Source organism: Aotus nancymaae, unplaced genomic scaffold (genome assembly GCF_030222135.1).
Source record: "Aotus nancymaae isolate 86718 unplaced genomic scaffold, 86718_ANA_hifiasm-v0.15.2.pri h1tg000012l, whole genome shotgun sequence".
Classification (NCBI taxonomy): domain Eukaryota; kingdom Metazoa; phylum Chordata; class Mammalia; order Primates; family Aotidae; genus Aotus; species Aotus nancymaae.
The window spans coordinates 7,017,199-7,039,907 of NW_026988423.1; the positions used below are offsets into that span (position 1 = coordinate 7,017,199).

Consider the following 22,709-nt stretch of genomic DNA (forward strand, 5'->3'; position numbering starts at 1 on the left):
ACTTTAAAAAGGGCTAAAAATTACATTATTTGGCATTCTCACCTCTAGGAGAAAATAAGTGTGTGATTTTTTTTTTGAATCTTGGGTTTTAGTCTTATAGTTTCTCTCTTAGTTTACAAACTGCATTGTATCTTTACATTAGAAGTGAGTAATAATTAACTTACTAGTTGAAGATAATTTCCTTTCACTTAAAATTCCAGGCATAACTTTTTCAGATGTTGCACTTGTAAGATCTAAAGGGTGAAAGTTGAATGATTTAAGGGTGAAAAATGTCTGTTGCAAAGGGAGGGTGGTGGGAGCAGTGAGATCCTGTGACTTTTTGCTTTTTCAGACCTCACTTGGTACCCTTTGATTATGAGCCCACAAGATAAGAATTGTTTTTGGAACCTGGTATTTGTTTCCTAATGCAGTGTTTTGTTTTGTCTTAGTCACATCGATCAGACAACAACATGGCAGGACCCCAGGAAGGCCATGCTGTCTCAGATGAACGTTACAGCCCCCACCAGTCCACCTGTGCAGCAGAATATGATGAATTCAGCCTCAGGTGAGTGAGACACTGTAATTACAGCACATGGAGTACTGCTTATGCATTGGTAAAAGTTGCTGTGGAAAATAGTCATTACTCTTTTACAGAAACTGGGGCATGGGTGATGTTGATTGTCTCTCCAGTTTCATACAGAAGACATATTCTATTTTAAAATAACGTGAGCTATTTTATTGCCTTGTATTAGCAGTTAATGCATAAGGGGGCCAATAACTGAAAGCCAACAGTTCTTTAAGATTTGGTTCTGAAGCAAGTGTCTCAAATTTTTAGTTCTGTTAATTTTGACAGGTTTGTGTTTATTCTGCTGCGTTCTTGTGTCTCAGGTAGTTTAGTTGAAGTTTCCTTCTTCCCTTTGTGGTTTGGATGGAAAGCCAGGTTATGGTGTTCTTGTTTTTTTATTTAAAAATTTTTTTTGCTATGGTGTTCTTAACCCAACTCATAACATGGTTATTCACTCTACTTTGAAAATATCGAAAGACAGTAACTTTTGTAAACCCAAACGAGTATTTCTTATTCCCAGGGTGAGCATGGATTATTAAACACATCTTCACCTTTTTTTACAGAAGATAAACCTGAGTATAAATATTTTTTTCTGCCCCTTATTTGGCAATTTACTTGAATCTGCAGTTTTTCTCACCTCCATAATGGAGAGTAACAATGCCTCTTATGATAGAAGGGAGTATATGAAAGAAAATAATGCAATTCATATGAAGCTTCTCATAATTACAGAGTAAGCAGTAAGTGAAAGCTTAGCTCCTTCATCTTCCCTGTCAGATACCGTCTAGCCTCTTTCTCCTTTGTTAGGTGGGTCTAAGGCCACAGTTAGTCCATTATGTACCTTCGTACTTATTAGGAAAAGCTGCCCTTCTTCTAGGAAATAGAGATTACAATGACCTGTAATTGCATCACCATACTCCAGCCTGAGTGACAGAGTGGGACCCTGTCTTTAAAAAAAAACTGTGTGTCTTGTTTGTAAAGTATGAAATGTTTTAATATACTACATAAAAATTAGTAGGCATGCATATGCATGTCTATATATAAATAACATGTTTAAATGTCTAAATGACAGAGCTGTAAAGAGGTGACTTTGACACAGTTTCAGTGGAGTGGCAAAAAGCATGACTGGAGCGTTAGGAGTGAGGGGAGAAGGAATAAAGGAGAGGGTTGTGAGGAGAGACTTTTGGAAGGAGGAACTGAAATGGGAAAAGCCACCCCCGAAGAGGCTTGAGCATGTTTACATGGTGCTAGAAGGTATTTGACAATGATAATTGTATAATAATAATTCTTGTTTATATCCCAGGCATTCTGTGAAGGTCCATTTTGCACGGCCTCATTTAAGATCCCATGTTCTTCATTGTACGTTAACCATAGATAGGATAACTGACAGAGCAAAGCCTCAGAGAAAGCAGAAGCAACTGGGAGCCACTAACGAACGTCCTGGAGGCGCTATTTTTAAATACTATTAATAGTAGATAATATTGGGGAACTGCTTCTCCAGAAGGTGGTAGGTATAGAGATGATGTTTGTTTAAGGAGGCCTTGTTTCAAATAAAATACTGTTCCTTAAAGAGAAGAGAATATTCAAACAGAACACTCCATCATGGGACAATCAGACGATATGAGGAGGAAAGGAAGAGACTAGCTGACAGGTTCAAAACCCAAAAGCCTTTTTAAAACAACAACAACAGTAATTCCAGGAGTCACCAAAACTTTCAAAATTAGAGTGAAGTGTTATATTAAATATATATGAATTCCCAGAATCAGAATATTCTGAATTTGGTCACATGGAGGTACTGGTCAAGTGCTGAGGGTGTTGATAATATCTTTACAGCGAATGCCTCTTTTTCCTTTAAATTACATGCACTTGTTTGTTGTCTTTTCTTCCATTTCAGTGGAAGCCCATGGTTTGGTATGCTTTGTAATGAACGTCACTGTAATCTTGATATACCCCATATTCACATAAAATTACAGCCATAACGTCATGTTAATAAGTGAAGCAAAAGCATGCTCTTCTCTGCTTGAAAAAAATGATCTTTTAAGGAGTTTTTTTAAATCTTAGAGACAGTGAACAAAGAGAATTGTGAAAGCATTTAAGTAAATTTTGAGGGCATTTAATGTAACAAAGCAGAAAATGGCTTCCTTGAAGCAGGCTATCTACAGAAAATTTTCACCCTGAAGGGGATGCCTTCTGAATGGCTAATCCGAAGCTACACTGTGCTTCTGAAGCACTCTACTGGGTTAATCATGCTAAATACAACTTGATTTACGTTTTTATTACTTGTGAATTTAACAAGGACTTTCTCGCTTTGCTTTTTTTGAAAAAGAATTCTCGTCATTCATAATTGAGTCCAGCTTCATGTTCTGTTCTGACTTCTTGTTTCTCATCAGACTGCTTTCCTTTGAGATACTGTCATTTTCTGTAGACTCCCCAGACCTGTTTTCTGCATAATGTTTGTGGTTGACTAGGCTGAAAGATCTTTTAAGATTCTTCCCAATTCTTAAGATTTTATGAAACCCTATTTCGTTTTCTAATTTGCTTTAGCAAAAATGATTGAGTTTAATTATGCTTTTATAAGTCCTTTTTCAAAATATGAGGTTGAAATGGTGGATTTCATTTATAGACTAGAGACCAGTGGTTTGTGATTGGGCAGGTTTCCAAATATCTATAACCGAGAATCACCCAAAACAAAGGTGCACCTGGAAAAGGTTCTAGAGGCAAGACTCAATACATACTTGGAAAAAGATTAATTTATATTCTTTAACTGTGTCATTTAAGTGACAGGTAAATGACAGCAAACTTTGTGAAAGAATTTGAAAGGTGAGGAAGAAGAAAATAGAAAAATAAGAGGAAATTGAATAATTTAGTAAGATAATGGTTTTATTTTACTTTATTCTATATTAAAATATTCAATACATAAATTATGTTTATGTAAAGTCTAGTCTACTAAATTACTTGAGATGATTGTCCTTTAAAAGTTATAATGTATAATAAGGCTGGGTGTGGTGGCTCATACCTATAATCCCAGCACTTTGAGAGGCCAAGGTGGGAGTATTACTTGAGCCTAGGAGTTCAAGACCAGCCTGGGCAACACAAGGAGACCCTGTCTCTATTAAAAATAAAAATGAAAATTAGCCAGGCATAGTGGCCACACGCCTGTGGTGCCAGCATTGTGGGTGACAGATTGGGAGGATCGCTTGAGCCCAAGAGGTCAAGGCTGCAGTGAGCCATGTTCGCACCACTGCATTCCAGCCTGGACAAGAGAGGACATTCCAGCCTGTCTCAAAAAAAAAAAAAAGTTATAATATAAATTCGTTACTTTATATACACACACATATATATAATAGTCATTTGATACTTGCTTAGGATCCATAGTTTTTCCCTACGTATTGAGAGTTAGGTAAACATTTCATGATTTTTGTGTTCAGCATTAGAAAACAAAGCCCTGGGGAGTGAAAAGTGATACTTCTTTAGCTCTATTTTTATGATATATATTGAATTTTTTTAATAGTAACTTGTTAACACTGATCGACACAATCGCTGAATCTTCAAGTGACAGTAAAGTCAAAGTATATTCTGTGATAATCCAGAAATAACTGTATGCCAAATAGCTACTTAGGATCATTAAAAATTATGTCTTGATTTATATTAGGCAGAATCAACCCATTTATCTGCTTTTGAGAAATGTACGTTTGATAACACCCCAAAGCCCAAATGTCTTATTACAGGTACATTTTAGGGAATTCATTATTTGTATACTTTTAATTTAGAAATTATTGGGATTTATTTGACAATTCTCAACTCTACCAATGTAGCACTTTCAGATTTCTCTTTTAAGAAAAACTGTGAGGAATTCCTAAGAAATAACCTCAGGAGATCGGTGGAGAAAATGCCCTCTTGATCATGAAAAGGTGATACATGTTAGAAGAGTGTGCTAAGCACCTTCCTTCGAGTGGGGAAAAGTGTTCAGAAGCAAGCAAAGTGAGTAGTATAGAGCTGCCTTAACATTTGCTTGTTGTATTCTGCCTGTGTAATATCTCTCAGCACCAAAGATCAAATGAGAGATTGTTACCAAGAAAAATGAGAGGGCTAGAAAATAGATGTGAAGTATAAAAATGATGAATAAATTACACATGAATTTAGGTTTTAGCTTTATAAAGCACAGAGAGGGTAAAGATGTGTGAGAAGTTGCAGAGCCGACAGGGTTAAGGTGTTGGTAATTCCTACTTTATGTGTTGTAGTTCATAAACTTTAAAGTTCTACTTTTCACCTTTGAAACAGACGATTTACAATAAGGGTTAAGACCAAGGGCTCTTGAAATCCCATGGATCTGGTTTGAATCCCAGCCATTGTTTATCGTCTGTGAAATCTTGGACAAGTTACCGTATCTACCTGTATTCATCACTTGGAAAAATGAGATAATAACTCATAGAACTGTTGTGAGCATTAAATGACAGAATCCATATTACATAGCTAAAATTTATTATTAATAGTATATGGTGCTTGGTGTAGTGTCTTGCATCTATAATAGGTAAATAAATGTGATCTAATATTTTACAATTTAAGCAGTTTATAATACCAGGTAGCCACTGTTACTTTGTTAAAAATCTGTTACTGTCTTGGAAATTATGTTTATCTCCATAAGCTTTTTATCATCAAGTTGGGGTCATTAGCTCTCATCCAAGTAGTTGGTTCCTGATTCTTCTAAAAGTTCTTGATTATTATAAGATGGAAATTGTCAGTCTGAAGTCACAATGTATGTTAGGAAAAGACTATACTAATGGGAAACTTAATAGCAATGAACTATAACAAATAAAGCCCAAAGTCAGAGCAATGAAGAGACAGAGACAGTGTATTTAACTGGTTACTCTCAGGTTTGTATTCCAGATATGTTTTTAAAAAACTTTTTTAATAAAAACACTATTTTTTTTTTAAAACAAAATTGCTGTTTTCTATTTCCCATCTAGAAATTTGGTAAATTAAGAGAAATGGCCCTACGAAATGAAAAAATAGTACAAGGAAAAGCATAATAATTCAGAATCAATAATAACCATTTCTTAAGAAGCTTGGTGGTTTTATATAGCTTGTGGCTTGATTTACTTGATGATGAAGTTCCTAAAAAATGGTTGGTAATACAGAAACAACCACCATTTTTCTCAATACTGTGGTCAGTCCATTTCATTTTAATAAAAGATACCAATATGGAATATGAAGATGAAAAATTTTTCTTTTTGAAATAAAAGTAATTTAATGATAATATCCAAATTGCAAATGGCAATAGCTTGTAATTATTGTATCTATTCTAGTATAGGAGTTCTTCTGATGACTGGCACATGGCACTTTTTAATCATGGCTCTTGACTTTGCTGCATAATGATAAGCCACTTGTGTCAGGGCAACTAATGGCTTTGATTTGACTCTGATGGTGTGAGTCTTTCACGTCGTCTCCACTGGGAATCACTCTTATGTTGTTTAATTCCCGTCATGATTTTTAAAGTATTAATTTCTTCATTCTTTCTGTAAAGAAACCCACATTCATTATGCTGAGAGGTGGGTATATAGTTACTTTGTTTTTCAGTAGCTGCAGATCAATATTTTTTCTAATAGTGCCACATATTTTTAAAGGATTATTTCAATTTGAGAATCATGATATCCACAATAACTATCTAAATCTCAAATGTATTGGGGGTGTTCGTATTCTTAGTTACATGCCTGATTATTCCGTATAAGGTAATTCTTTCCTGTCCTCTTTACTTTAGAGATTATCTTCTAAAAAAGGGGAAACATATAGAATCTCAAGATTGTTGGGTGCTCTTGACCTGATCTTAGAGCACAGATATCAAATATTTTTTAAAATTTACTAGAAGCCTTTGAAGTAATCATTTGAGATAGGAAAATTTATTTGCATTTTGAATGTTATTAAGATTTTAAGGTAGGTTGGATGTGGTGGCTCACACCTGTAATCCCAGCACTTTGGGAGGCTGAGGTGGGCAGATCACCTGAGGTCAGGAGTTTGAGACCAGCCTGGCCAACATGGCGAAACCCCATTTCTATTAAAAATACAAAAAATTAGCTGGGCATGGTGGCGCGTACCTGTAATCCCAGCTACTCAGGAGGCTGAGGCAGGAGAATTGCCTGAACCCAGGAGGCGGAGGTTGCGGTGAGCCAATATCGTGCCATTGCACTCCAGCCTGGGTAACAAGAGCGAAACTCCGTCTCAAAAAAAAAAAAAAATACAAAAATTAGCTGGGTGTGATGGTGGGCGCCTATAATTCCAGCTCCTCAGGTGGCTGAGGCAGGAGAATCATTTGAAACCCGGAGGCAGAGGTTGCAGTGAGCTGAGATTGTACCACTGCACTTCAGCCTGGGAGACAGCCAGACTCTCTCATAAAAAAAAAAAAAATAATGCAAAGAAAAAAATTTTAGGTCCATGAGTATCATTTCTACCAGCTCTCTTAATAAAATGACTTATTACATATTGGGGCATAAAAATAGAAGTGTTCGTGTTCCAATTTTCTTCAGTGATTATTCGTAGATTTTTGGAAACTTTGCTGAGCTTTGGAGTAGAGAGAATGAGAAAGAGATTAAATTATTTCCATTTAAGAACCAGCTTAAATGCCTGTGTTATTCTGTTGATAACTGTTGGAATATTATTTTTGTCTTTCCCACTGATTTCTAAATCCTTCTGGTTACTCTATTGCTACAGTAATTTTATGACTCATAGGAGGAATATTTGTGTGAAAGATTAAGATGCTAATTCTTTTAAAATGATATTCATAGACTACCATATATAGGCAGCATAAGCAAAATAGAATAAATCTTGCAACAGTGGACACAGTTTTCCAAAATAAGGTTTTCTTTTGATGTTAGTAAGGTAAGGAAGTGGTAAAACTTACTTTAGGTTAAAATTGTAATGCAAGGTATTTATTTGAGCAGTCTGAAGTCTAAGTGTGCTATTTGTTATTCCTTCAGTAAAACTTTACAGAAAGCTAATCTTTCATAAATAAACTTAGTAAAGCTCTAAGCCATTTCATTGAGTTAAAATCTAAAAGACTTAAGTTGCACCAAAGAGAGTCTGAAGAGTTGCATATTAGTGGTATTGCTGAGCTTATACTTGACCTTTTCTTCTAGAAAGTTCTTACAGCTATAACCTAATAGGAAAATGATTTTCTTTTTCTTTTTTTCTTTCTTTATTTTTCTTTTTTCTTTTTTTTTTTGAGACAGAGTCTCTCTGTCGCCCAGGCTGGAGTGCAGTGGTACAAGCTTGGCTCATTGCAACCTCCGCTTCCCGGGTTCGAGCAGTTCTCTGCCTCAGCCTCCCGAGTAGCTGGGATTACAGGTGCCCGCCACCATGCCTGGCTAATTTTGTATTTTTAGTAGAGACGGGGTTTCACCATGTTGGCCAGGCTGGTCTTGAACTCCTGACCATGGGATCCACCCGCCTCCTTCTTCCAAAGTGCTGGGATTACAGGCATAAGCCACCGAAATGATTTTTAAACTGTCGCATAGTTTTACCTTGAGACAGTTGTATTTTTCCCTCCTTGAATGTCGTTCATTCAACATCAAATGCCCTGCTTTATACTATGCATTGTGATTGCAGAATCAAGCTGAGACAGACTTCTTCTATATAATTATAAAAAATGTGGCAGGGCTGGGTACAGTGGCTCACGGCTGTAATCCCAGCACTTTGGGAGGCTGAGGAGGGCGGATCTCCTGAGGTCAGGGCTTCGAGACCAGCTTGGCCAACTTGGTGGAAACCCCGTCTTTACTAAAAATACAAAACATTAGCTGGGTGTGGTGACACATGCCTGTAATCCCAGCTACTCAGAAGGTTGAGGCAGGAGAATTCCTCGAACCCAGAAGGCGGAGGTTGTAGTGAGACAAGATCGTGCCACTGTACTCCAGCCTGAGCAATGAGTGAGACTCTCTCAAAAAAAAAAAAAAAAAGTTATGGCAGGTGTATGGACTAAGTGTTGAGAAAGTAGGCAGAGAGGAACACGAGTCAGTAGTGGAAAGGGAGAACAGTGAAGACCTTTTTATTTTTGGCCAAAGGGTCTTTCTCCATCACCCAGGCTAGAGGACAGTGACACGATCACAGCTCACTGCAGCTTCAACTTCATGGGCTCAAGCGATTCTCTCACCTCAGCCTCCCAAGTAGCTGGGACTACAGGCATACACCACCATGCCCAGCTTTTTTTTTTTTTTTTTCATAGAGATGAAAAAAGCTGGACAGGGTGGTATATACCTATAGTCCCAGCTTTTTGGCAGCTTTGCTGGGGATTACATGTGTAAGCCACTGCATTCTGCCAAGACTTCTTTAAGGAAGTTGAGTGATTCCTTTATTCAATATTGAATACATACTATGTGCCAGGCACGGTTCTAAGTTAATGAGAACAAATATACAATGAGTCTCAGATATTAAAAGTGGAAGGAGGAAAAATAGGATAGTTATGGTCAGAGTTAACTGGCTGGGGATAGAGGGAGATGATAGCTTAGATTACCTTCTCCAGTGCAGGCCTCTATAATTGACACCTTTTGAGCAGAAATCTGAATGAACTGAGAGTGAGAGCCATCTGAATATCTGGGGAAGGGGGAGAATGTTCCATGCACAACACAACAACCAGTTCAAAGGCCCTGAGACATGTTTGGGGAATAGCAAAAAGGCCACTGCAGCATGAATAGAGTCTGTGAAAGGCAGAATGGGGCCATATTACAGAGGTACTTAGGTTTTGAACAGAGAAGTGACATGGTATCAGTAACTTTTTAAAAAGTGGGGAGATTAGAGGGCAGTTTCAGTAACCTAGGGAGAGGATGACCAAAGTGATGATGAAAGTGACTGGGTTCAGGACTTGAGTATTAGGGGATGAGTGGGAAGTTAGAAGAAAAGGGAATATAAAAGTAGCTAGCAGTAGATGGACAAGTACTAAGGCCCAGAACCTCTAATACCATATTACTAGTGGTAAGATGGTGGGCAATGAGACTGAAGACCACCTCAGAATTCCTCTGTGTCATAAGCTAAGAAGTTTGAGCCTTGTTCTGAAAATGTTGGGATACCATTAAAAATCTTCTTTAGGGGTGTTCCTCTATGGTTTTTTGCATTTTTATTATCTGATCATTTGAATTTTGAAATACAAATACCTCATTTTCTTATATTTAAAGCTACTTAGGTATAGTATAGGTGAATTTTTAATGTTTAATATATGATTGGAACAAAATGGTGGAACTATTTTAAGAAAGAGTAGGGAACAGACTTTTATGCACCTATTGTGAGCCTTGACCTGTGTCAAACACGTTCTTTAATTCTCTCAGCGATCCATTGAGTGCTCATCTCTGTTTTATAGATAAAGAAAGTGAGCATCAAGGAGTTAAGTAATTTGCCCAAGGTTAGAAGGCTAATAAATACTGGATCCAAGATTTGAGCCCAGGTCTGTCTGAATCTAAACCCTTTATATAAGTCTCTAAACTATACTGTCATTCTAGAGTTGAATATGAAATTAAAGTCATATTTAATTTTATTTATAATGTATCACAGATTTTTAAAATCAAGTAACCCAATGAGAAGTACTTTTGCTATATTATTAAAGTTTGAGTTAATGGTAACTCTAGAAAAGGTTTAATCGAACAAGCGATCCTTATTAGTCTTCTGTGTTCTAGAGTAGCACTTCTTAATTTGTAATGTGTCAAGGAATTGCCTAGGGATTTGTTGAAATGCAGTACTTATTCAGTGGGTCTGATTTAGTAGGATTGGGACCTGAGATGCTGCATTTCTGACAAGTTTCCCGGTGATACTAATACTGCTAGTTAAAGGAGTACACAAATGGAATACTGATGAATTACTTAAACTTAAATCCATAGAAATATCATTAGAGGTCATTTTATTATTCCTATTTTAGGCTGGAATGAAACCTTTACTGAATACCTAAATACAAACAAGTGGTTCCATCATTTCATTAGATCTTATTTAATATAAAAAGCCTTCAAAATAAATGTTATCTTCTTTTCTTAAATCTATTATTTATAGGCCTGGCACAGTGGCTCCCGCCTGTAATCCCAACACTTTGGGAGGCCGAGGTGGGTGGGCCACAATGTTAGGAGATCAAAACCATCCTGGACAATGTGGTGAAACCCCATCTCTACTAAAAATACAAAAATTAGCTGGCCGTGGTGGCATGCGCCTGTAGTCCCAGCTACTTCTGAGGCTGAGGCAGAAGAATCTCTTGAACCCGGGAGGTAGAGGTTGCAGTGAGGCAAGATTGCGCCCCTGCACTCCAGCCTGGCGACAGAGCAAGAATCCATCTCAAAAAAAAATCTATTATTTTTAAAGGCACAAACTAAGTCTCTGAGAGATTGCGACTTTTCACAGATAGGTTCTTAATCATGTCAGCTCAGCAAACTTTGGTTGTATTTGGTGGCAGTGTTAAGTCCGTGTCTCTACTTCAAGAGTTTAGAGTCTGTTGAGAAGGATGCAGTCAAATGATTGGGGTACAGGGAGGCATCTGCTATAAAGGAGACATGAACATAGTGGTTGGGGCACCACTATGCTGGTACGTAGAATGCAGGTAAGTAGTAGTGCCAGAATTCTAACCTAAACCTTCATATGTATAGTCCAGAGTTTCATCTTAGTCTACCACACTGCCCATTTTGTAATCCAGAAGAGGATTGGATTCATCAGCATGTTCTAGTAGCTTGGCAGAAGAATCTTCTAGCTACCTGTAGGACATGGGTGAACCTGAACTCAGGATGTGGTGGGCAGATGGGTTAGCCACAACCCTTACATTTGTTTGCCCAAAGCTGATTTTTATCAGTATGTTTATAGGATTATTAGTTTGGGAGGCCAAGGCAGGTGTATCACCTGAGGTCAGGAGTTTGAGACCAGCCTGGCCAACAGTGTGAAACTCCTTCTCTACTAAAAATATAAAAATTAGCCGCACATGGTGGTACACCCCTGTAATCCCAGCTACTTGGGAGCCTGAGGTGGGAGAACTGCTTGAGCCTGGGAGGCGGAGGCTGCAGTGAGCTGAGATCATGCCACTGCACTCCAGCCTGGGCTACAGAGCGAGACCCAGTCTCAAAAAAAAAAAAGAAATCTTATTTATTTTACCAAAACTTGATTTATAGACTGCCTTTTCTTCAATAAATGTATTTATTCTTTTTTAATTTTAATTTAATTTTATTTTTTGAGACGGAGTTTCACTCTTGTTACACAGGCTGGAGTGCAATGGCTCAATCTCGGTTCACCGCAACCTCCACCTCCTGGGTTCAGGCAATTCTCCTGCCTCAGCCTCCCGAGTAGCTGGGACCACAGGCACGCGCCACCATGCCCAGCTAATTTTTGTATTTTTAGTAGAGACAGGGTTTCACCATGTTGACCAGGATGGTCTCAATCTCTTGACCTCGTGATCCACCCGCCTCAGCCTCCCAAAGTGCTGGGATTACAGGCGTGAGCCACTGCTATTTTTATTTTTTTAAATTATTTTATTTTTATAGATGGGGTCTTGCTGTGTTGCCCAGGCTGGAGTGCAGTGGCTGTTCACAGACATGATCCCACTACTGATCAGCATGGGAGTTTTGACCTACTCTGTTTCCAACCTGGGCCGGTTCACCCCTTCTTAGGCAACCTGGTGGTCCCCCGCTTCCCAGGAGGTCACCATCTTGATGCCGAACTTAGTGTGAGCACCCAACTGGCATAGCGCACTACAGCCCGGAACTCCTGGGCTCAAGGGATCCTCCCACTTCAGCCTCCTGAGTAGCTGGGACTACAGGCACGTGCCACTGCTCCCGGCAGTAAATGTGTTTATTTTCCCACATTTGGCTTATCGAAGCCACAAAATAAGTTAGCGATAATAATACCATCATGTGTTGCTTAATGACTAGGATATGTTCTGAGAAATGGGTTGCTGGGTAATTTCATCATTGTATAATCATAGAGTATACTTACAGAAACCTAGATGATATAGTCTATTATACACCTAGACTTTACGATACAGCTTATTGCTCCTAGGCTATAAAGCCTAGACAGCATGTTACCCTACTGAAGACTGTAGGCAATTGTAACACAGTGGTAAGTATATGTGTATCTAAATATATCTAAACATAGAAAAGGTAATGCATTGCACTATGACATTACCTTATGATAGCGACGATGTCTCTAGGTGACAGGAATTTTTCAGTTCTTTTAGTAAGTTTTTGGGATCACCATCCTATATGTGGTCTATCACTGACTGAATGTCATTATGCAGCAAATTTGTATATAACTTTTTTCATTGTGTCTGCCTAAAAGTCTTAGTAGTGTGGGCAGAACTTGATTAGGGATTGTTTAGGATATATATATGATCAACATGAATTTCAGGTATTTATGTTAATGGAAGATGCCTTTGTAAAGAAAACTACGGAAGAGTCAGAGGTGAATGCATTTTAGTTTCTGTTTATTTTGAAAGCCAAAAGTCTGCGCAAATTGCAGACCAAAGTATCACAAACTACTAACAAGACAGTAGTTTCTAATAAATGTTGCTATCTTTGTCCTGAGCAACCTTGCAAAATTGTACATACCCACTCATAAAAAATAAACTTTTTCCCTATATTCTAGGACAGAGTGATAAGTTCTCCTCATAATTCCTCATAGCTTATAGTTAAACTCAGTGTAAAAGAGTGATGAACACAAGACAATATATAAAAAGTATTCAAGAAATCAGAACAGGTGCAATTTCAGTTTCTAAGTGGGGAAGAGTCTTACTAGTGGGACAGATTGGAGAAAAGCTTCACAAAGATATGGTGTAAGAATAGAGTAGAATTGGGTTGGGCATGGTGACTCATGCCTGTAATCCCAGCACTTTGGGAGGCTGAAGTGGGCAGATCACGAGGTCAGGAGTTTGAGACCAGCCTGGCCAACATGGTGAAACTCTGTCTCTACTAAAAATACAAAAGTTAGCCAGAGGTGGTGGTACATGCCTGTAATCCCATCTACTCAGGAGGCTGAGACCGGAGAATCGCTTGAACCCAGGAGGTGGAGGTTGCAGTAACCTGAGATCATGCCATTGCACTCTAGCCTAGGTAACAGAGTAAGACTCTGTCTCCAATTAAAAAATAGATTAGAATGTCAATGGGTTGAAAATAATTGAGGCTAGGAGGACAGAGGCTTGAGGAGTAGACATGCTGACAATGTATGGAGGCAGGAAGCTCATGGCACTGCTAGGTACTGGAAATTTCCATAGGAGTGAACAAGCCATGTGGCCGAGAGAACTGAATGAATTACTAAAGTGATAGAATCATCTTACCAGAGAAAAAGCAGCTGATGAAGTAGAAGAAACTATATAGACACGTTACTAGAAAGAAGTGACATTCAGAGTGGGAAGGGATGAGAGGGAGTTAGCAAAGCAAAGAAGGTAAAGTTCCTGCAGGGAGCAACTGCACTTGTAAAGGTCCTGAAGCTGGGAGAGGAGATGTTTGAGGAACTGAAAAACAATTGAATGAGAAGGGATGTGAAATGATTGTGGAGGAATAGATAGAGCTAGGCATGTTGGATACTTTCAGTACAGAAGCAGTGCTTTGTAATGCCTGCCTGTAGAGGATAACCTACAAAAAATTTGGGAATTTTTCCTTTAGGGAGCTAAGCCCTGAGTCAGAGAACTTCTTCCTTAGAGGAAGTGAGGTAAGATGATTGTGTGGCTGTGGTACATACAAAGTTTAATGTTGGAGTTGAATAAGGCCAGTTTGGAAGCTACTGCTAAAACTTCATCGTGGAAATGTGGAAGTTTATGTGAAAGTTTCAGGGTCAAGAGATTGAGACCATCCTGGCCAACATGATGAAACCCTGTTTCTACTAAAAATACAAAAATTAGCTGGGCGAGGTGGCGCTCACCTGTAGTCCCAGCTACTCAGGAGGCTGAGGCAGGAGAATCACTTGTACCCGGGAGGCGGAGGTTGCAGTGAGCTGAGATCATACCACTGCACTCCAGCCAGGTGACAGAATGAGATTCCAGCTCACAAAAAAGAAAAAGAAGAAAGTATATGTGAAAGTTTTATTTGAGGGACAAATGGAAATGATGTTTTAAAAAGTAAACCCTACACAAAATGTGGGAACACATCTTGTGAGGTGTCAAATGTCCAGTTGGAGGAGAGAGACTAATATCGATCCTGTGAGAGGCATTAAAGATATGGGAGTCATTTACATGAATATGACAAGCAGTGGGATTTCGTGAAAGTTCCAGGAAAAGAGGATTTAAACAAAACAAAGCAACATGTGATTACTGTTTGTCATACTTGTGGCGTAGTACTCAAGAGCATGATTTCTGGAGACCTTGACTGTCAAGGTTTGAATCTCACTCTGCCACTTACTAGGTTGGGCTGAATGATCCCAGACAGGTTAACTTTTCTTTGCCTTAGATTCCTCATCTGTAAAGTGGGTATAATAATAGTATCTCCATCATAGGTTTTTTAAGTGAGTTAATATTTACTTGTAAAGAACTTAGGAACAGTGCCTTGTATATAGTAAGAACAGATTGTGAGTCATCATAAATACATGAGATCAGAATTTCAAAACAAGAATCAGGCAGAATTTTAGAATTCAGTTCCTTTAAAAGGTCATTGAATCTACTTTTCTAGCTACTCTTGCTACTTTCTAAGGAAACTACTTGATAATCCTGTACTTTGCACTACTCAGCAGGGTGCGTGTAGTAAACTTCAGTGTCCTGGGTGACTTCTTTATTCCCGAATTGTGGGGCAGATGACAAGGGGTGGTTGGTCCTCTAACTCATGGTGTAGTTAATCAAGACTTTCCTGTTTGAATAGACATGGCAAATGTTTTCAGTTAGTCATTACTAATGCAAGAACGTCCTTAGGCAAGAACAGGAAGTTGATGGTGAGTCACTTTCAGTATTACGACATGGATTATTTGTTTTTAAAATATCACAGGGAGTTGGCATTTGCTATAGTAGATAAGTTGTCAATCAAGTAGTAATAGTAAATCCTACATAAAAACTAATTTCCCTCGAGTTTAAGTAATTCTGATTTATGAATTATTTTATATATTGCCTACCATTCTCTTTTTGCTTATTCTGATTCAGATTTCTCACCCTGTCAGTCTAATTTTGTGTTGTTATGAAAGAATAACTGAAACTAGGTAATTTCTAAAGAAAACAGGTTTAATTTGGCTCACAGTTCTGTAAGCTGTATAGGAAGCATGGTGCTGGTGCCTGCTTCTGGTGAGGACCTCAGGAAGCTTACAATTATGGCAAAAGGCAAGCGGGAAGCAGTGTGATGCATGGTGACAGAAGGAGCAAGAAAGTGAGTGGGAGAAGTCCCAGGCTTTTAAACAACCAGATCTCAGGTCAACTGAATGAGAACTCACTTATCACTAACGGGACGGTACAAAACCATTCATGAGGGACCCCACTCTCCACCCCATGACCCAGGTACCTCCTACCAAGCCCCACCTCCAACTTTGGGAATTCGATTTCAGCATGAGATTTGGAGGGGACAGACATCCAAACCATGTCACCCTCTTTACACTTCTTTAAAATGGTGGCCTGTTTCTCTTTTCCTTTTTGTTATAGGGCCTACTTTTAATCTTTTCTTCTAAAGAAGGCTTTGGTGTGGTGGTCAGGCATGATAGCTCAGCCTTGAAAAGCTTCCACATCTTTTCCATGTCTAAGAGCCCCGCTTTCAAGTGTGTAAAAGTTAATTGGGGTGAAGATGTGTATTACCCATTCTGACCAGTCTAGAGGTTGTCATGAGTTTGGGGGATTGAAATTACTTTTTAGTAATGGTAATCCCCTTTAAATATTGCCCATTTAACCCTTTACTGGTTGAAATGATGAAAGTTTTTTTGGTAGATTCTTAACCTTAAAAACTAAGTGAACTGCTTCTTCTGTCTTATCTGCACACAGTCGCCTCTTCATCTTTTGCCTGCATGGGATGCTCATGCCCCGGAGTGTCACATGTTTGGCTAAGACTGCATTTAGGTCCAAGCTTACAGGTCACTTCCTGCCTTTCTTGATCTGCTTTTCTAAAAAACTCTTTGCCATTTTTCTTTCTACATGCATGCTGCTTTATTTATTTTTGATGCACTTTTCTTTAGCCAACATCGCACCATATGCACCTGTTGGTCTTCCTGTCTAGAACATAATTTCCATCAGATAGGGACTGTGTTGTTTATTGCTGTATCTCCAGGGCCTGAATATAGTAGGAACTCAATAAATAATTGTTGAATAGAATAATCACTATATCCCTGTCTCTTCAGTTTAAATGGCACATTAAAGTAATGCAGAAATTGAGCTTACATAGAAAGAATGAAACAGAGTATTTTGTTTTAAAGTATAAATAAAAGATTTTAATTGAATTTCATTTTGATTACATTCATTTCAGCCAGCATTTTTTCTATTTCTTATTAGTAGGTACTATACTGGACAGAATTGGAAAATGTAATACATATTCTGCTGTGTTCAGGAATTTCACAGTCTAGCCAGGTAAAAAACATACATAATGAAATAATACTGTATGATAAATGCTATGACATAGATATAAATTAAATTTTTTATTAGCACAGAGAACTCTTCATCTACATGTATTGAGGAAGTAAAGAGTTCTCAACTAAAAATGGTTTGAAGCTAAATGGCCAGTAGTAATTCTCGGCTGGGCATGGTGGCTCAAACTTGTAATCTCACCACTTTGGGAGGTTGAGGTGGGAGGATCTCTTGAGCTCAGGAGTTCAAGACCAGCCTGGGCAACAAATGAGACCCCATCTCTACAGAAAAATTTTAAAAGTAGCAAGTGTGGTGGTGCGCTTCTGTAGTCCTAGCTCCTCAGGAAGCTGAGGCAGGAGGTCGCTTGAGCCTGGGAGTTTGAGGCTGCAGTGAGCCAAGATTGTGCCATCGCACTCCAGCCTGGGTGACAGAAGTGAGACCCTGTCTCAAAAAAATAAAATAATAACTCCCATGGGTTACATCCATTCTTCTTACCTCCTAACACGTAGTCCTTAGTTCTGTCTGGTCATTAAGGACAAATGTGAAATGAATTTTGGTCTACTTCTCCATGATAATAACTTGGGGTATTCAAGTTAAAAAAAAAAAAAATGGGCTGGGCATGGTGGCTCATGCCTGTAATCCCAACACTTCTGGAGGCCAAGACAGTTAGATCACCTGAGGCCAGGAGTTCAAGACCAGCCTGGCTAACATGGTGAAACCTCGTCTCTACTAAAAATGCAAAAATTAGCCGGGCATGGTGGCATGTGCCTGTAGTCCAAATCGCTTGAACCCAGGAGAGCAGTAAGCTGAAATCGCCTCACTGCACTCCAGCTTGGGCGACAGAGAAAGACTCTATCTCAGACTAAATCAATAAAATTAAAAAAAAGTACTGCCCTTTTTGTGCCTGTTTTGTGGTGGTAGATTTGCCTAATCCTAGCAGATAGGGCTGTGTACTATTCCCAGACATGTGGGACTTCATAGATTTATCTCCAAACTGCCTAAAATGAATAGATGTGGTTGTGTATAACTCAGATAAATTTAAGAAATACATCTGTACTAGCTGAAGAATTCTAAGTGGTTTTTTTTTTTTTTTTTTTTTTGAGACAGTCTTGCTCTGTCACCCAGGCTGGAGTGCAGTGGCATGATCTCGGCTCCCTGAAACCTTGACCTCCCAGATTCAGGCAATTCTCCTGCCTTAGCCTCCCAGGTAGCTGGGATTACAATGAACGCTGCCACGTCTGGCTAATTTTTGTATTCTTTTTTTTTTTTTTTTTGAGACGGAGTTTCGCTCTTGTTACCCAGGCTGGAGTGCAATGGCGCGATCTCGGCTCACCGCAACCTCCACCTCCTGGGTTCGGGCAGTTCTCCTGCCTCAGCCTCCTGAGTAGCTGGGATTACAGGCACGCGCCACCATGCCCAGCTAATTTTTGTATTTTTAGTAGAGATGGGATATCACCATGTTGATAGGCTGGTGTCAAACTGTTGATCCGCCCTCCTCAGCCTCCCAAAGTGCTGGGACTACGGGTGTGAGCCACTTTGTCCAGCCCTAAGTGGTTGTTTTAAATCAGTAATTTCTCAAAGTGTGTTCCTTAGATCAGCATCAGCATCACATGGGAATTTTCAGACCCAGCCCCTGACCTGCTGAATCAGAAAGTATAGAGGTAGCGCGCAGCAACATGTTTTAACAAACCTTCCAGGAGATTCTGATGAATATTTGTAGCACATTAAAATCAGAATATAAATTGAACATAAAGGCGTTCTAAATTTATTTTGATCAAGCCCCTGTGGTTTTTCTCTTGTCTATGTGGGAATCGCACATGTCCTCCCTGGACTTAACCTTACTGCATCCTAATAACCCTTGCCCAAACAGAGGACTGAAACACATTTTCATTAAGTGTAACTTGTTTCACTTCCAGAAACATATCACTTTTTGCTTTCTTTCCTTTTCATGGTTATTCAACAGTTAGTTTAAGAGAATGACTTGGAATCCTGCTTTAAGAAGCAAGTCACTGAATTTCTTTTACAGACCACTTGACAAAAATTCTTTTTTTGTGAATAAAGCCTGGATCTGTACTGTTCCATTAACACTGGAAGATTTGTTTCTTTTAAGTTTTCTCTATCTGAATTCTGTAACAAGGATAATTGTGATGAAAGGTTATTTAAAGGTGATCTTTTCTAATCTATTCCTTGCCTTTGGTGAGCAGCTTTCTTTCAGTATAAAGTTATCCTGTTTTGGGCCTATCTTTCCACATAACATTTTATTTTTACTCAGTATTAAATGAAAGCTAAAATGAATATAAAATATTCTTTTACCTTTGGCATATACGTTGGTATAAATATTAATTGCATTATTTTAAGCTTATAGAAAGTTCAAATTATTACTTAAAAGTCAGGACGTTCGTTCTTCCATCCAACATTTATTGAGCAGCTATTCAGGTATTAGTCTACAAGTTTGTAAAGATGAATGATTTGATCATTGCCAGGAGAACAGATATGTAAACAAGTAATTATAACTCTATCTGCTACGTGTTCATAGAGAATAGAAGAGGAAACTAATTTCTATCTGGGGTAATCTGGAAAGGCTGAATTAAAGAGGTGACATCTGAGCTGTCTCTTGCAGGATGACTAAGAATTTAGGAGGGAAGGGATGCAAAGTATCTGTGATAATGGGAACAGCAGATACAAGGAGATGGCATGGTTTTGTGGAAAGTTGGGAAAACTGGGTATCTGAAGAAGACTTCAGAAATGAGTCCAGCTACTGAAGAATTTAGGCATTTTCCTCTTGATGGAGAGTAATGAAAAGTTTTTTAATAAGAATGAATGACATGTATAAAAGTTGATTAGGAAATAATTTAAGAAGAAAAATGCCTGATAGAGGACCCTGCAGTAAGAAGAGATGAGAAGCCAGTTACTGAGGAAGTGGTCAGAAAAAGAGCTGATAAGTATTGATGCTGAGTTCTCTGAGATGGACCACAACAGATCCATCAGAGAGAATGTAAGTGGAATTTACAAAATGAAGTGGAGTGGATCAGGTAGGGAAGATTGGTTTGTATCCAAGATATCTCCTGTGGCTCTACTTCAGAGAGCTAAGGTGGAGAGTGATGCTGGTTTTTTTGGTGGGGGTTGGGGTTGTTTTTGTTTTTTGGGATTTTTTTTTTTTAAACCACACATACGAAATCCATACATTCAAGCAAGTTTGAAAACTATGAAATCTTTTGAGTTGTTGAGTTGAGGCTCCCAAAGGCATTCAGTGACTGCTGTTGACTTGTTCATCACCATGTATAGTCACATGGTATGTTCAGCACTTAAAAATTTTAAATAGTTGTTTTGCGAAAACATTTTATAGTTGAGCCATTTTATAAATAAAGGTAGTAGCAAATCATTAATATTCAGTTTCGGAGTTCTGTTTTTCCGTGGGGAAACAGAGCCCAAAGTGACAGTGAAAACTGATGAGAAAAGCTTTGGTACAGGTTTGCTTCTCATTCACCCTCTAGTAAACTTGGGATCTGTACACCAAATTCCAGCTCTGGACTTGGTTAGCATTGTGTACAGAGCTCCACATCCAGGACTGAAGGGGAGCCTTCCTTTTAAGGATTCTAGGCAAACAGCAAACTAATTCCACACGTTTGCATTTCCTAACAGGATTTTACCCCATTTAAGTAGACCTTTGAAAATGCAGCTGCAAATTGATCTGTTCCTAATACAAATGAAACTGGTCTAAAATTAGGGCTTTGGGTCCCGTGGGCCTTGTGTGAGTGGTCAGTTTAACCAAAGTTACTTATTCAGCATCTCCCATGAGGTTGGCGTGGACTGCCAATACAGGAAGAAGGGAATTGTTGTATTTGTGCATAGAAGGCATACTTAGGCTCTGGTCATCTGTGGGATATGATTGAAAAGAAGTTAATGGTGAAGAGCAGTGGATTAGGAATCAGTCTGCCTGGATTTGTATATCCTTCCTTATACTAACTAGCTTTGTGATCTTGTACCAGACTGATCAGACTGTCACTTTGTGCCTCAGTTTCCTCATTAGAATAAGTAGTACTATTGCTTATGTGATTTGTTATTGTAAGGATTAAATGAATTAATGTGCATAATATATAGGAACAGTGACTGGCACAAGATAAGTGTTCAATTCATGTTAGTACACAGAAAAGATTTTAGCCATGTACTGACTATCCCAGTTTGTGTCTCCTTCCCTGCCTCTTGATTCCTGTTAGACATGGGAACTGGGGGAGTTGGGAGGGACAAGGAGATAAGGATGAATTATGTTTGAATACTTTAGTAATTTATTCTGGGCCTCTCTTTTCATTGCTGTTACCTCCCAAGAGTAATTGTCTTAACTTCTCTATCCCCGTAAAGATAGGAAAATCCTTTTAGAGTTAACTGTAGTCTTTAGTCCTATCTCTCAGATGATGTTTCCTTACTCTACAGCTTTGAAACATTCAAAGCTGTTTCTTGCTGAGTAATTTGCCTTCCAACAACTTTAGCACTTACCTTGCCTCCTTCCAAGCCTCCAACAAGCTTAAACTTCAAACTGCAACCCCCACCCATTAGTAATGTCTGGTCTGCTTAAAAATAAGGTTTCTTTGGACTGTAGTTTCTTGTCTTACAGTTTTCTTGGGGTGAGCCAGTCATATAAAACATGGAAATAAATGGAACTTGGCTGTCTTAGCTAAAGTGTACTTTATATTAAATAGAATGTTTATATTTTCGATTTTCTAAAAATACTTGCATATATTTCTTATTAAAGAACCTTGGAGTTCCTAGGAGGGTATTTTCACAAAATTGATTGTAGTTTCTGAGCTGCAAGCTCTTCCATGTCTTAGGTTAACAGTAATAATAATTATTTGGGCCAGAACTTCCAAAAGGCTTTTTTGAAAAAAAAAATTTTTTTTCTTTCTCTTTGTGTTTAGGAATGTTCATTTTATTATTTGGTGTTTTTTTTTTCAGTGGAGAAGAAGTGGGTATATAGGTTTACCTTTCTTCTCTGAACACAACTTTAAATATGTTTCAATGAATTGTTTCATGTTAAGATGTGTTTGTTTTTAAATTAGCACCCCCTTCCACTTTTTTTAGGTGCAGCAAATAAAAACCAACCATGATTTTTTTTTTTTTTCTGTATTATAGGTCCTCTTCCTGATGGATGGGAACAAGCCATGACTCAGGATGGAGAAATTTACTATATAAACCATAAGAACAAGACCACCTCTTGGCTAGACCCAAGGCTTGACCCTCGTTTTGGTAAAGGTTCATTTCAAAACCTTTTTAGATGCTTTTGGTTACTTTTTTTTTTTTTTAATATATACTTAGGAAAGCACATTTAAATAAAATAGCATTGCTTTCTAGTGTGAAAAAATGACCTTGCCCACCCATCTTTTACCAGTAGTGTTTTTATACTTCTCACTGTAAACTTGAGAAATTTTGCTCTGAATCAGCTAATTTTTAGGGCTTCTCAGGTTGGGGTGGGGGAATGTCATAAGGCCGACTAACCAGAATTACTGTTCCCTTCACATTTTGGGAGAAACACAGTGATTGTATTTAAAATGATTTTTTTTTTAGCTGCAATAATAATCAGGCTGTTATGTAACACTTCAGACCTGAAATATCAGCTTTTGTCAGTGACCTGATGTCTGCTTGTGCTTAGCTTCTGAGAGTGATGAGTACCATCCCATGCCTGGATGTTGCAGTGTTTCCCATCCTAAGGGGGAG

General features: G+C 38.5%; 1 protein-coding gene across 12 annotated transcripts in view; it reads left to right on the plus strand.

The window, feature by feature from the left end:
• The window catches only part of YAP1 (Yes1 associated transcriptional regulator), a 126,415-nt gene that overhangs the window by 56,592 nt on the left and 47,114 nt on the right, over nucleotides 1-22,709 (plus strand). For 4 of the 12 annotated variants that reach the window (XM_021671708.2, XM_021671710.2, XM_021671709.2 and 1 more), the window contains exons 3-4: nucleotides 429-544; nucleotides 22,128-22,241. In XM_021671708.2, the coding sequence (XP_021527383.1) occupies nucleotides 429-544; nucleotides 22,128-22,241 (230 nt within the window). Of the gene's footprint in view, nucleotides 1-428; nucleotides 545-22,127; nucleotides 22,248-22,709 lie in introns of all 12 variants that reach the window. The other 8 variants (XM_021671727.2, XM_064375362.1, XM_064375361.1 and 5 more) reach the window with 2 other exon arrangements.